Source organism: Lonchura striata, chromosome 3 (genome assembly GCF_046129695.1).
Source record: "Lonchura striata isolate bLonStr1 chromosome 3, bLonStr1.mat, whole genome shotgun sequence".
Lineage (NCBI taxonomy): Eukaryota > Metazoa > Chordata > Aves > Passeriformes > Estrildidae > Lonchura > Lonchura striata.
The window spans coordinates 93,460,067-93,476,722 of NC_134605.1; the positions used below are offsets into that span (position 1 = coordinate 93,460,067).

General features: G+C 37.3%; 1 protein-coding gene across 6 annotated transcripts in view; it reads right to left on the minus strand.

Annotated features, from left to right (window-relative positions):
• Positions 1-16,656, minus strand: part of ARHGEF10 (Rho guanine nucleotide exchange factor 10) — a 123,285-nt gene that overhangs the window by 79,617 nt on the left and 27,012 nt on the right. For all 6 annotated transcript variants that reach the window (XM_021551229.3, XM_021551228.2, XM_031504434.2 and 3 more), the window contains exons 2-3: positions 15,844-15,919; positions 1,612-1,782 (exon numbers count right to left, since the gene is read on the minus strand). In XM_021551229.3, the coding sequence (XP_021406904.1) occupies positions 1,612-1,782; positions 15,844-15,880 (208 nt within the window). In that variant the 5' untranslated portion in view covers positions 15,881-15,919. The remainder of the gene's footprint in view (positions 1-1,611; positions 1,783-15,843; positions 15,920-16,656) is intronic.

The following is a 16,656-nucleotide window of genomic DNA, read 5'->3' on the forward strand; positions in this document are numbered from 1 at the left end:
AGAACTGTATCCCAAGCGATCAAATTATTTTAATCTGTAAGCACAACTTCACAATAAGGATGAGCAAGCAACAGATGCTCAGGGAAAGATGGTGTTTAAGTTCCAGGTTGTCAAACTGCACAGTACCTGAAGAGTTACTTATCTTTAATTGCCATAAGCACAGTGAATCTGTTTACAAAAGGAAATTGGATTAAAGTAAGCAAAATCAGCTGTTAGCAATTTGAGCAGAATACAGCAATTTCCAGACTACACCTCAGCACTGGAAACATCTGCATATGTCATAAAAATGTTTCAATATTTAGCAAAACTTCTGCTTATGAACAAAATTCATACATTCAAGCTCCACTTAGTTTTATGCACAACTTAGTTTTATTTCAACTCAGCAACCAGCAAGCTAAGCTGTGAAACAGCTTATCTCAAGTCATCAATGTGCCTTAAGATCAGCCAGGATATACAATTTTCCTGTAGTGTGAAACTCAGACTGTGTCCAATCCATTGGTTTGGACATCACACTTGAATGGGAAACCTCACAGGAATTACATGTGATAGTCACTTGCCCTGTCAGATCTAACATGACTGTAACTGGCAGGAATATTCAAAACACTTGCATGGTATTTCCATGTGTGAGAGACTGGACTACGATTCAAAACTAAGTGGCCATTTTTAGAGATTCCTGGGTGCTTTACTGAGGCCAGGTTTGCAAGCCCATAAAGAGAAGGCAATGAGTTTTTGGGTGTGTAATGATGAACCTCTGGTCTGCATAAGACAGAGGGGGTGAACTTACCACCACCAGAGGCTACAAACTGTGCTCTGAGGCCAGTAGGAGGCAGACCTTGGGGAGACAGGATCGTGCCTTTCATCACACCAAACTGCCCTCCCTTACACACATGCCCTCCTCCCAGGGAAGGTCACATCCACACAAGGCTTACTGATATTAGAGGCAGCTGCCTTAGAAGAGCTCATAAACTCTCAACTACCCCTGAAGTGCTCTCAGACTCATTTCTGATGTGCTCCACCAGAGAACTGCACATGATCAAAAGACAGAATAAAACTTCACCCTCATAGAGGAGGTGCTTGGGCACTCCCACCTGAACCTGAGAGTGTATTAACCCACCAGACTTTGTATTTTATGGGCTTTTTCCCCACCTCTGACAGATAAAGACCTTCAATTGTCACGTCAATCAAGTGTCATCACAGACCCACAGCTGGTGATTATGTATCTTCCTACTCTTATCCTTTCTTTCTCTTTCTTCCTTCCTTTTCCCTTATATGTTTCCTTAAGCAGGTGGTATTTTTATGCTTTGATATTGCTGTATTACTTTTTATACTAATAACCAAAATGGCTAAATATATGCTTTCCATTACAATCAAATTGTTCCAAAGTAAACCCAACATGTGTATATTTACAAACACCAATCTTTCAGTGTTTGTTTCACTCTAATCTGCTCCAAGAGATCCATTAAGAAGTACCTGAGTTACCCTCAGGGGTGGGCTATAACACCATGGAAAACTCTTGTTAAAGTACTTTTATTGCACTGTCAAGAACAGGCATCCTATGATCAGTCTTGAATACATATCCCAGTGGAAGTACAGATCAACAGGCTGACTTACCTGCAGCACCAGCCTCTTGGTTTTCTATGTAATTTCCAGGACCAGGAAGAGGTGGCACAAGGGCTTGCCTGTCTGCTTCTGGTATCTCATCTCCACTATCAAAATCAAACTGTTCTCCCTCATCCTCCTCTTCGTCATTCAGACCCATGGCTTTTGGTTCATGCTCTAGAACTGTGCAGAAAGACACACCTTTGTTTGTTTGCTCTTAATAATGATTTCATGGGACCAGTAAATGCTCTACATTACAAATGACACTTACACAATGAACTTAGATTTTTAGGCTACTGGAACAGAACAAACGTTGACTGATGTGTTGATAACCTCATGCAGTTTTCAATAAATCCTTCAGTGCAAACAAGGAAATTACTTTGAAAGAAATAAACAAGTAATAATGCAAATACCCTTGATTTTGTCATAATGAGCCAAAAGATTTTTAGAAAAACACTTAAATAGCCAATTTTTAAATAAGAAAACTTCACAAATTAATTTGTTTGCACAGGGACTTTGCAACTTTAAAACTTCAAGTAATTTTTCCTTTCTAACTGAAACTCCTAAGTCTATTCTTTCCTAACAGTGTCCAAATACCAGTGATAATCATTTAGTTCACACACTCCAACAGAGACCAGCAGTTGGTTTTCCTGCTCCAATCTGAGATAGTTTTAAACCATGCAACATGCAATTAGCCCTATTACCACACACATGCATTCTGGTGGAGGGAGGGTATGGAACCTTTGCGGAAGTAATGGCCAGAATAAAGACACTCTAATATGGATAAAAAGGGTGGGTTAGGGTTTTTCCTCTTTGCTTTTGAAGATACTGTAGCACAGATTTGGCTCTGTACATGGGACTGGGGAGAGGAGCAGGAAGAAGTACACAAGTACACAGCAGTTTCCCCCCATGCTACTGGGGAAAGTCTGTGAAAATGTAAATCCCTTCATGTACCTACACCATAAAACAATATCCTAAAAAAGATAAAGGTGTAAATACACAAGTATGTTATAAAAATTTACCTGAAGGTGATAAGTTTTCCCCCTCCATCCTCAGGTAACAGAAAATGAAAAAATAAGTCTTGCAAAGACGATTGGATCTGCTGCATCATGATGATGTTATCAGCTATCCTACCATCCAGAACACGTTTTTTATCTTTATGATAAAACCCACAACACACCAAAGCTCTAGACTGCTTAGATTGTCATGGTAATCGGCATTCTTGCCAAGGCTTCTGTTTCTTCAAGCAGGCTGAGCCAGCAAATTTTACTACAGCCACAAATAACAAGATCTTTCATGCAGCCTCTCTGCAGGAGAAAAAGTGAACTAATTGCAAAAATCGTAAGGAACAAAAAACCCGGATTATTCTGCATTTATTGTCATGTGTAATGACTGAGGCAGCAGGATATTTAATTTAATTTTTATTAATTCCTTTCAAAAATTCTTCTGCATGAAATCAGGCTTCTCATTTTTGCTTTGTCCATTAGCAATTACTTTTTTCCTGAAAGATGCAAGAAATTCTTCAGAGCTCTTCCAAATGATTAAAGACAAACATGGCATTCTTCCTGATTCACCATCCATCTGACTAAACTGTAACATTTGTTGCTTGACTGTGTAATGGGAAAAAGAAACAAAAGAGAGGAAGATGTCTTTCCAACATGAGTAAAAAAAAACACAAATTGGATGTGCCACCTAATTTTTTTCTGTTATGGCTGTTAACACTGCCCCTCTTCATTCATTTCAAAACATTTACTTTGCATCATAGATAAACAAGTCACAGAACCTGATAAATGGGCACTACAGCCTGGAAAGATCCCATAATCACATCACTGATGGTACAGTGGGTTAAGATTACAAAAAGAGACAAAAAAAGAAAGAATACATTGTCTGTCAGAAAGGGTATATGGGAAACAAACAAATATCCTCAGTTCAGAAAGTTTTAAACTGTATTTCAGCTCTGCATTATTTCTACATTTGCTTAATTCTGCAGGCATAAACTTTAGTCTTTTAAATTTACAGATCTTTTCCATCTCATATTTAATAAAAATATTCTCCTTTAAGCTTTTAATATCAAGGGCATACTATTTCAATTGATGAAAAAAGGATTTTAATAACAAAAATGAAACATAGGGACTTTTTGCTGCAACTTAAGAGCTTGATCAGAAGCGCAACTAAATACAGATTATGTCACACAAAAAAAGACAAATTCCTGTTTTGAAAATACCTATTTTCCACAGCTCTTTCTGTTATGTCACAACAACACACAGACAAAAGCTGTTTTTTAAGTGCTACAATTGGGAAGACAGCAGTTAGACACAGGCTGAATCTGTCTACTAAATACCACCACAGATCTTGCAAAATTTCATGCTCATGAAGAAAGCCCCAGTTCCTCCTACCCTTTATCTGCAAATCAAAAGGATCAAGCCAAAGAGTGCAAGAGGCAACTGCCTTGCAGACAAAAAAAAAAAAAAAAAAAAAAAAAAAAAAAAAAAAAAAAAAAAAGGAGGGGGGAGAGGGGGAGTCTGGTGGGTGGGTGGGTGAGAGGGGGTATTTTCAAAGGCACACTCCTTTGCAAAAAACACACAGAGGACAGCTTTTTTTTACATAATTTTAAATGGTACTACATTTTTTTTCTGAAGTAATAATCACACAATGCTTAGAATGTCTGGAATTACTTCAAATAATTAAATTAGTTACTAAAAAATTCAATTTTCCCTTTCACCACTACTCACATCCTTAGCTGTATGTGTGCCAACCAATGCAATGAGAACACAAAAATTGATTGAACTTGTTCATCTTATGGCTATACCACTCTGAGAGCTCTGTAAATGCTTCAGAGAAATTCTCACATTTCTAAAACTTTCTATTTGGAGTTTTCAAAGCAGAAAAAAAAATCTGATATAATGGAAACATTGTCTTTAAGTTAATTAAGTATGAAAGTGCTAATTTCAAATCAGAAAAGAAATAGATATTATCATAAGTGCACTGCATACAGATTTATGACTTTTTCTGTGCTTTGTTATCCAGTGAAATGACATTTCTTGAGTTTACTTCAGAAATAAGCTCATTTAGATTGTGTTTACAGACACCTGCTGGGGCATAAACAAATTTAAAAAAATGTTTGGTTGTTCTGCCAATTACAAAGCATTCTTGGCACCCCTTGCCTTCCCATCCATTAACTAAGGAGTTAAAGGAAATGACATTAATTTTAAAGCTCAGATTAAGTCAGTGAAGCTTCATTAATAGTTTTCTTAAACAGTTTATTTTAGCGACATAGAAGTAAGATAAAATAGTTCTACACTTACTATCAAGTGCATTTTGAATACAGTATCAACACACCTGAAATAAATAAAAGCATCCCAAATGTCTGTCCCCCCCTTGCAATCTCAAATCCATGACAACTCAGAAGTTGTCAACTGAAGAAGTCACCTTTTCTTCCAAGAAAAATCATGAGAAAGGAAGAGTGAAATAAAATCCCAAGCACAAACAGTTCAGCAGTCTGGGGCATGAGAACAACAAACCTGGAAGCCCTGGACATAAACAGGCATGCTGCCACCAAGAAATATGAATACTTTATATTTTAAGATTTGAAAAATATTTTTAAAAGTGGAAGCCTTCTGTATAGTTAAGAATATCATCTGTGCAATCAGTTGTACTCTTTTTTTTTTTTTAAAGTTCACAGGCTATTATGGAACAAAAAGCAGAAATATATATGTTATATTTAAAGAACTCAATAAATATTTTTAGTCGCTTCTACCATACGACCGATGAATAAAATAAATGTACAGTGCTTTGAATGGCATATATCTAATTATTGTTTAGTGAAAAAATATTAATACAATTGAACCTAAAATGCAGGAGTTGCCTGCTCTTATTTCCAACATGCAGTTTTAAAACATTTATATTTTTAATTCATTATTTTGGATTGCAACAAAACACTTAGGACTGCAAAGACCTACCTTCCTTTCAAATAAATTCCCCAAATGTTTCAACTTTCTACAAATACTTGAGTGTCTTGAAATACACAAAACTTATTAGTAAAAAAAAAAATATTTTAAAATGTTACTATCCCAGAATATTTTGAGGTATTATAAAATATGCTAACTCACACAGGTTATAAGTCAAAACAAACTGCCAGACATAGCAATCTAAATGCTTATTATTTATCCTTGATACATTCCAGACATTTCTCTGATGAGATATCCTTCCCTTTACAGACCTGTATTTCTAGACAATTAAAATCTGCCAAGCTGCTTATGGAAGTGTACAACAGAAATAAGTATTGAAAGCATGCAGATACATGGAAACAACTGAATTTTTTCAGTTACCATTACTTTTGTAAAACTATTTGAGGCCAAACACACCCTGCTGACTGTGCTCCAGGATAAATGGGCTCTCAAGCTGTTCTCTTCTAACTTCAGAAGAGATTTCGTAGCAGAGGTTTGGTGTTTGTCAGGATGGTGAACCTTGTGCTAGGAAACATTCATGCCTGCAGAAGCTTCCAGATTTGGCCAACTTTGTAAAATAACATCTGCCTCATCTTCAGCAAGAACTTGCAGACAGGTTTCAAGAAATTTGGTCACCACTGGACAACATCTTGTTTCTCCCAGCTTGAAAGCACTGCTTAGGTTGCATTCCTAATGCTAGAAAGCAACATGGTATTTTCAACTCGCTCATGTCCCACTTGTGAACTCTAATTCTTGAGTTCCAGGAGAGAAAACTGCAGTCAAATATTCTTTCACTCTGGAACTCAGCTGACACATTTCTCTTCTGCCTTTCCTCAAAGGACACCTGCACCAGCACTTGTGCAGGGAGAGCGGCGAGGTGCAGGGCGGGAGGGACCCAGCAGGAGAAAGGCTGACCTGTGCCAACAAGTGCTTCTGCCACTTCACTGACACTTTCCAGTCACAGGACATCCATCAGCACACCACTGGCATCCATAAATCACCTCCTCACACAGTTACACAGGTAGAAAGTATCTATTTTTCTGGGGAAATATAAGCATCTAGGACAAATATGCATGCAGAAACACGGGAGTGAGCGCTCCTTCCCATGGGAAGTGGGCTGGAGCCAAGGACTTTCCTTAGCACTCATTTACACCCATTCCCCTTGCACTCACAGCTGTGCTAAGCTGGCACTGCAGGGAACCCACGTCCTTGTGGCACAAGCACGCTGCTAATTACACACAGCTCGCACACACATCCAAAGCATGACCACAATGTCAGCGTTACTAGTCTCTGTGGAAAACAGTTACCAAAAAAACCCCAACCAAACTAAAGAGTATACATTCATGCAAAAAGTGTTTCCAGTAATGGAAACAAAAGCAAAACCACATGAATTAACAGGCTTTCCCTGAAAATAAATAACAAAGAAATAAGTACAAATGCCTCTTTAGTATTTTGCAAATACACACACTACATACTAATTATGTTGTTGAGCATGCACAACAGATATTGTTCTTCTGGATAGAAAAAAAAAATTCAAAAACAGAGTCAGAAGAGTAATAAATCTGCCTGCTCACATTTCAGAAAGCTTGCTAACAACAGCATGCCTAATACCAAAAAAAAATGCATTCCTTGAAATGAAGCCCAGGTCTATGGATGTTAGGAGAGATTTACAAATAGCAAAAACCCTGCAGTTTACAAACTACTCACAGTGCTAAAAATTTAAGTCTTAATTAGCTAAAATTTAAAAGAACTGAGTTGCAAAAAATCAAAAGTCTAAAATAACAGCATTAAGACATGAAGCATGCTGTCTAGAAAAAGCAGGAGCAACACCAGCAGACTTGTACTCCTTTGTAAAGCCTCAATATGCTTTTCAGTGCTGACTATCCAATAACCAGAAAGGCATCTAAGTAAAATCAGTGGTTTGTGGCCATTTACTTTAAACACTCAGCACAGTGGTGGCACTGGTATTGCCTGCCACCACTGGAAACACAGAACAAGCCTGGTCCCGAGGACGTCTTTTCTACTTCAGCACCATATTAGCACATTCTGACAAACAAATTTCCAAGAAATACCAAGAAATTTTGCTGGTGCTGTAAGGAAAACCTGTACAGATTCACTCTGGTACTCAGCTGACACATGTATAGATGTTTTTCAGAATTCTGCATAAATACATGAGAGATCCCTCTCTATACTAAAAAGCACATCTCCATATTAAAGGCTACTAGCTTTCAATCAGTATTCAATGAATACCAATATACTTAACCCTTAGCACCCCCAAAGTCACCCATCTGAATTGGTATAAATGCCACCAGACAGCTGAGCTGAGGTACAATGGGTGCTGGTGGTGGCTGTGCAGCCGAGCTCAGCCTCAGCTGCTGTGCAAACAACCCGCTGAACTCACCTACAACGTGCTGCCAAATGGACAATCCACACAGGGAACAGGAAAACCAGAGAGCTCTAGTAAAACAGAAATCAAACAGCAGACAACTGCAAAGTCATTGAGAAAATGAAGTGTCCAGCTCTGGCATTGCAAGGACAGAGCATGCTGGCTAACCATAAGGTACAAATTATATATGGAGGAAAACCAGAAAAAATTCCTAGAAAATGTGGGTTTGACCATGTAGTCAACGATTATGAAAAAATAACCATTTTTAAGGAAACTTCCACCAGTGAGAGCAGTCTGGCTTGTAATTTACTTCTATATTTCTTTTTCAATAATTAAAAACTATTAATATCTAGTTTTCCAAATAATTACTTTTACTTTGAAGCAATTGCTGTTTAATGGTTTGAGGTATATGCATTTCTCTAATAAAGTTTGTTTGATTCTAATTAGCAATGTCAAACTGTTCAATCATCTAGCAATAGCTTGGACTAAAAGCTCTTTAAAAGTAATTGGGAACCCTATGAAGAAGAAGGCAGCCAGACACACCCTGGAGATCTAAAACAGAGCATGAGATCCCAACTCTACAGAAAGAAAACATACAGCTTGGGTGCATAAACTGACTATCATACTAAAGAGAAGCTGAAAGCCAACCAGAGCAAAAGCCTGAAATTTTAGGTCTTGGATCATTCTAGCAATGGATCTTGGATCTTTCTACCAGGATGACATAGTCCGGTTAAGAAGTTAGCAAAGGACTTGACATCATTTTTAGATCATTTTTTTTCTTCACTTTGCCAGCAATTGTACATGCTTCCTAGACTGAACCATTGGATGACTTAGGCAAAGGGATGCCAGACCAGGTTTTGGTGGTCTGGAGGCTACAGTGGTGGCTACTGTGGTGAAAAGCTGCCAGAAGCTTCCCCCATGTCCAGCACAGCCAATGCCAACCAGATCTGAGAGAGCTGCTGTGTGGAACATCTCAGTCAGACCCAATACACTTAGCAAGTGTTGTTCTCATGCAAATATGAATGGGTCACCATCTAATATGCAAAGGAAAACAGCAATCCCACCCAAAATTAATTTCGTTTCTATTTCCCTTTGCAACCAGGAGGCTGATAAGACCCTCTGGACAAATTCCACTTAACCAATTCACTGCTCCCAGGGCAGCACCTGCATTTCCCTCTGTCCCCCCCTTGCCAACATACAGAATGGGGAAATACAGAGCCTGGGAAGTCACCCATCAATTGGCATCCCCATGGCACAGGAGCACAGGCATCTTCCTGTCCAGCCCCTAGAGAAAATTCTACCAGCATAAGGTTATCCAGAAGGTTATCCAGAAACTATCATGCTTTCACCTAAACAAAGTTATTGAGCTCAAACAGTAGAACATATTCTTGCAACAACGTTTATTTGACCTACTAAATCATCTTCTGTATTCATTTCAATGAAAATATGATAAGGCTAGAAAGATTATTTCAATGAGGAAGAAAAAAGAAAATCTATACAGGCGGTTGGAAGAGTCTTCTACCAGAAATGTTTAACAAGTATGTTTTCTTCAGATTACTAGGCATAGTTTCACTTCCTCCATGCAGGAAAAGCAAGCAGCACCTAATAAATGTCTCATTCAAAAATTAATACGTTTTATTTATTATAATACAGACAAGCTTTTATCTGAGACAAGCTCATACACAAGGTAAGAGAATTATAACAACTTACAAGAAATGTGAATCTTTCTGTAAATTCTAGAGTAGAATCATTACAGAGGCTTCAGGCATGGTTAGTGAATATTTATTGAGTTCAGTAAAACAGAAGTAAAAAACTCCAAAAATGAAAAGTTTCTCACTTCTTTGCCAGGCATTTGTCCCAGCAAGTTAGTGGTAGATTCAAGTTCTAAAAAGGCAAAAGAAGTATAGGAAAAAAAAACCTCACCCTCTTCTTACATGTGGGCTCACTGAAATTACAATTTCAGAGTTTAGTTTCAAGTGTTCATTGAAAGAATACCACAAAATTAAAATAAAATCTTTTACAATTTTGTGGGTTTTTTTTAAGGAATCAACATGGCTTATCATCAAGCAATTATCACGTTTTTCTGCAATCCCCTGAAAGCTCTTTATGTCATCATCAACTGCTCTTTCTGATTAACATGTCTGGACCTTGTTCCTACACAGATCTAGCACGTAAAGTCCAGTCACCTTAAAGAACAGCTGAGTAAATAGGAAAAGAACCCAAGAAAACAACTACATCTTATTATTCAGAAAGAAAACACCAAATATTATCAAAGGAATGAAGTCACCCACCAAGAAATCCAGAACAGCAACATCATTTAGCAAGTTCTAAACATCTAGCAAATTTTTTGCTATTTTTCTCCAAAATAACATATAATTACATCTATGTAACCTGTGTTTTCTTTGTGGGTACTAAAACCAATAATAAGCTATTTATTAATATATTTTTATTTTTTTTGTTTTTCCCAACACTCAAAATAATTGGCTAGAAAAAAATACATAATTAGGAGTGACACATGACACCATAAATGGTTTATACAAAGGGAATTTTCTTGATGCTCTTCATTATACAGCTTATCTGGATTGTCACATAAAATAATTAATCCTTACCTTAAACAATGAATTTTCCTTCATTTACTGAGAGAAATGTGACCTTTAGAAATAAATAAATTGTTCTGTTACAGATGGCATGTCAGCCACCAGCAAGCTCTTGCCAGTTTCAAAAACAAGGAGCCATTGATAATGACAATTCATATTCTGTTCTCATTCTCCTGAAATCTTGGCTCCCTTTTTACAATCATTTGTAACTGTCTGTATGCTGAAAATAGATACCTAACAATATTGTTTAGCCCAAGACCAACTCCCTTCATATCTGCAGCTTAATTTAAGCAATGCCTTATTTCCCCAACCACAGTAAATAAATACAATCTTAGGGTCTTCAATCTTCTGTACTTTCAGAAACTAAATCATAAAACATACAAGTACTTCTCTTGTCAAAATTAAAAAGCCCAATTTAACCACCTCTTGTCTCAGTCACAAAATTAGCTGTTTAAAACTGTTAAAACATAAATAAACAATGAAATTTTTCACTAATAGTAGGAAAGTTACCTAAATAATCTGAAAGAGATACATATAGGATACAGAATAAAAAGCTGCTTCCCTGGCAGAGAAATACAGTCATCTCTGCAGCAAAACACAGCAGCTCACCAGCAGCTCCTTATTAAAGTAAATAATTTTTTTTAATAAGTTGATGAGTTTTTTGCTGAGTTTCAGAGTTGATGGGTTTTTTGTTGAGTTCAAGTTTTTTAGGGGTGGGGGGGCTTTTTGGTTTAGGATTTTTATTTTTTTTTTATAATATGTAAGGTCATCCCAGTGAAAACTTCCATGAAAGCACAGTTGTTTCTACTTCACCCTTACTCAAGGACTCAAGCCAGATTTCCTTCTTAGGGACAGTGGAGCAAGGACTATTTTAGTGTTCTGGCCCTGACAGGGAAACAACAAAAATAACAGCGGAAAGACACAATCACAGCACTCAGCTGCACACAGGATATCCAGATTTAAGTCCTTGGTCTCCTTTTTCTACATGTCTCCATATCAAGAGCAAAGAAATATCCCACTCATAGGTCTAGAGAGGTGATTTTTTTCTATAAAAAGGTGTACAAAATTGGGGTCTAGGAGCTATTTTTATTCTATTACCAGTTTTAGGAAAAAAACAACTTCATTTCAAAGAAGAAAATCTTAAATCCCAAACTTCAGCATGAGAAGGCTTCTTATCTAGCTTTACCCAAGGAACTAGGGACAGTGGTGTGGGTGAGTGAACATATAGCTCTCCACTATACTTGGTCCTTAAGAGCACCCCTCATACTTCTCAAATGAAGATGATTCTCTCTCAGCTAGAGAGAATAGTTGGCAATACTATGAAAACTATGCATTCAAATTGATTCTCACAATGTCCTTGTACAAACACTCGAATTTCAGTATTTTACTTTAAAATTTTAATGCATAATTTACGTTAATTTTCTATACATGGGAAACAAAGAAAAGTATACTCAGTATGAGGAAATACACCCAGTGCTTTCTAATAGTTTTCACAGAGAAATCATATGAGGCATAGTGCTATGTACCAGAAAAAGTGAGATACTGACATATTCAGAGAGAATGAAACTGCAAAACTAAGCCTCCTTAACGCAGAAAGTACCCCCAGTTTCCTTTGGGCAAGAAGCTGTTTCTCAGGTATCCATCATGCCAGGCAAACAAACACAGATTTCCTTTGGAAACAGGCTCTGATAAACACCTCTCAAGTCCTCACTTCAAGAAAAGGACTTCCACTTTGCAAAATGCAAATATTTTCCATGTAGAGGAATGAAAAATTGCCAGACATGACATCTCCTAATAAAGCAGTAATTGTACAAATACAGGCCATCACACGTAAACACCATCCTGACATTAACATCCAGCCTCCAGCCCCAGTTGTGCAGTGTGAAATTAAGTCCTGTACATAACAGATTCAATGTGATGCCACATTCTTAGAACTAGCAGCTTTGTAATTCTTCCCTCCACAGTCTGCAGTCCACAGGATATTCTCTTCTTGTCTAAATGGGTTTGGTTAAGGACACTCCATTACAGCAACCAATTAAAAGCATAATTACAAGTTACAGCCATGATAAAATCTCCTATTTTCATTTAGCTTTCAATAAAGGACTTTTTTTGTTGACAGAACAAGAATCATCCTCTACTTTATTTCACAAGATAGACATGGAATTCTTTTATGTAAGAAATTCTAAATACCTGCACTTCACTCCTAAATTCATATGTACAGACACACTAAAGAAGGGAACATGAGCCAGCACTATCAATCATTCCAAGTACCCATTTTGGAAGTACTTTTTTGGATTTTGCTCTTAGCCAAGAAAGCTTTTGCATCTACCCCACTCCAACTGCTCCCTGGTTGCTAAAACATACAATCCCTTGACATACACAAAGAAAAATACTAGGAGATTTTTAATAATGGCTAGAAGAAGCTCTTTTTAAAGCAATCTAGAGGACAGAACACACAGGCAATAATTTTTCCAAGCTACTCACTACTTGAATTTGCTCTGAGGTAGGAAATGTAACCAGCACAGACTTGTCACTACCTGATTAGCAATGCATGAATGGAATGTCCAAACACCTATGAACAGATAAGTTGCATAAGAATAAAATAAAATAAATAAAATATGTTACATTCCATTCTTTTATCATATGTAGTTTTTCCTTATCAAGTAGTGGTAGAAGCAGCTTCAGTATCGACATTTACTGCACCTTAACTTAAACAAGATTCAGATTGCTATGGCTAATGAAAACATATTATTTAACCTTTCATCTATTTTCTTGCAACATCCCCATGATAAAGATGACGGTTTACCACTACTCTTCCCTTTTGCATACATTAAAAATTTGATAAAAAATAAGTGTGGAAAATTTACTTGGCAAAACCATAGAAAACTCAATCATCAAGAATAAAGCTGAGATTTATAGTCCAAGGTATATATTTGTAGATAGAAAGGAGCCCACATGACTTTCAGCACTACATCTATCTCTGTTAGGACAAAAAATAAGTAAACAAAAAATATTCCCAGAACATGATAAGAACTTTCTTTTTAAAAAAGCAATTGATTTCATCTGTGGCCTCAATGTGGGATTTTAGAATCATTATGCCAAAAGTAAGAATTTTTTTAATGCTGTAGGAAAGGGTTCTGCACCCAACAGGAATCTCATCCCCACTATGAGCTAGGATAACCCACCCATGTGCCCACTGAGAAAGGCACTGACAGGTGCTGCTCACTCCTCCTGAACAGACACATGGATGGCCACTGCATATGCATGCAAAAGAAACCTTCATTTGTTAGTTGTTATGTGTATTTGCTGTCATACTCGGCCCTAAACTCTTCACTTCTTTTCCACCTGCAAAACAGGTAATGAGAATTAGCTAGATAGTGAACTAAAATGTCTTTTAGTGTCATTATTAAAATTTATCTTCAATGATAATCCCTTTAGTATGTTTTTAAGACAGTTAGCAATGGCAAAATAAAAAATATGTAACTTCCACTAGTTTCAGACAAAGCTTTTTAGACGAGAGAAAAATCACAGAATATTCTAAGCTGGAAAGGACCCTTAAGGCTCCTCAAAGTCCCCTGGCTCTGCACATGGCCACCCCAGAATCATACATGTGCCTGAGAGCATTAACCAAGCACTTTTTGAACTCTGTCAGGCTTGGTGCTGGTCTCTGGGGAGCCCTCCCCTGCCCCGCCCCCTTCCCCTCCCCTTCCCCCAAAAAAGTATCAATTGACATTAATGCAAGATTAGGTAGAGCAGAATCTCAATTCATGTTAAATAAATCTAATCCCAGCCTATTAAGAACTGACATGTTTGAAAATAAGGACATGATATACATAGTTCTACATGCCACAAAAACCTTTGCCAAGAAAGAACTTGAATTCTGGAACCGTACTGAACTGCGTCAGAGTATCCCACAAGCTGAAATGCTGCACCAAGTTGGAGCTGTTGCCGCAGTTATTGGCTGTCTTTGAAAAACAGCAGCCTCTGCTCAAGTGGAAATATTGATTCCTAAGGGATGGATCTCCCCCTACAGCACTACACTGCTTTGGAGATGGATTATCCCATAGAGACAATTTCACAGTAACTGTCACTAAACAAAACTGAACTAAATTCAGGGTCCTGATCACATGGATTAGGACATGGACAGCCAAGGAACTGTTGCCAATAATAACCTCAGTGATATCTCAGAGCATAAATGAAACTGCCAATCATGTTGGCCAGAAATGTAACCCATTAAAAGCTGATTTCACAAGTTTCTGCTTCTTTCACATTCCCAACTCCCTAGGTAGTATCTAGTAACAGACCTCTATCTGTGGCAGTGCTGAAACGAAGAGAAAGCAGTTCTGATCTAGAATGATAATTCCCAAATTCCTAAAGAGTTACAGCTGAACAAAACTAAGATTAAATCTGCTTTTATACTCAAATGGCTTCATGTAAGTTTTGTGTGAACATTAAGTGAAATGTCTTATAGGCAATAATGTATATTATTTATATATATTAATATATACATCTATCAATATATATAATAAAGTGCAAGTCCCTTAGTAATATTGTCCTATATAAGGAACATATAATATTTTACAGAAATATCACTATACAAACTATAATAGCAACTTAACTGAAATAAAAGCAGGTTCAACCACAGATCTCCATAAACTTATGTGTTGGGATGACCAGAACAAGCACATAATACTTCTGTGAGGTCTCTCAACATTCAGCTACCAAAAGCCAAATCCTGTTAAGTATTAAAATATGTACTAGCAAGCACTACACAAGTATGTGCTTACAGGAGATTGAACAGGATAAAAAAATCACCACATGCAATGCTCTTTGAGCATAAACACAAAAGGCAGCGAGACAGTGTCTTTGTAGATCCTACCTTTGTGCCCTCAGAAACCTGAGTTACACCAAAGGCCATCCAGCTACCAGGATACAACAGGCAAGGGGCACTGAGTGTTAACTTCACACAACGAGCCCCTTACTCCAGCATCCGTAATATTCTTCCGTAGATGTCTATGCTCTGACTACAAAGAGTTGCCATAAAAAACCACATATTTTCCATATTTTCAGATTTATACTGCAAGGACCAATTGTTCCAAGGTTTCTTCCCATCATGTTCTAACTACACCAGCAAATGAAGTCCAACAAGAAGACAGGAAAGATGACAGGAGCTCATGTTTCAACGGAATACCACTGGGACCAAGCCTTATGGTGATGTGGGGAAAGGGAATGTTGCAGAGGTAAAATCAATGCTGGAAAGATAATCAAATTCTTACAGAAAAATTGGCTTTAAACTCCAAACTATTTCAATTACCTTCTGGTGGTGGTGGAGGGAAATCCTCTGTGTCCATTCTAGTATATCCACCGCACCTTTAGCAGACTGGAAAACTCTGCAAAAATGAAGGGAACATGTTTTATAGATTAACACAATTTCCAAATATTGAGCCACTCCTTTTCAATTTGGCCAAGCTCATACCTATTAGCTAATACCATTATGGAAGAGAGGAAATTTGCCTGGCTTCTTGCTTCGATATGAATACAGTCCAATTTTTTCTGTACACAGCCCTCAGTATTGGACCCAATTCTTTTAATGATCTCAGTAAGCCAGCTGAAGGAAGGAAAAGTTTTTTAACTATTTTGTACTCTGCAGTTCCCACCGTAACAATCACAAGGAGATTACTAAAATATGTTATTTCAATGTCTGTTTGGAGTATATATTCCATCTCAAAATATTAATGAAGAGGTGAGGGATAAAAATTCTAGGAAGCTTATGAGTTTTCATGATGCTTTTCTCTATTCAGCAATCAGAAAAAAAACAAGTTTTAACCATATACTTTGTACACAGCTTCTTTCCATTGTTTTTTTTCTGCCAATCTTAAAAATTCTGCTCAAGTCCCTTTACTTCCACCTTTCCTAAGGAGAGTGAAGTACAAGAGAGTGAGCTCCTGAGGACCTTTTCTTTCAACTTCTTTTCTCAAATGCCATTGATCTCATGATTTAAGGAAAAGAATAACTTTATAAAGCATTCCCCTACATTGGTACTGAACACACAACTGAAGAGACCAAAGCCCAGAACCCATGAGACATCATCCTGCCTTCCCCATCAGACTAGTGACATTCCAGAATG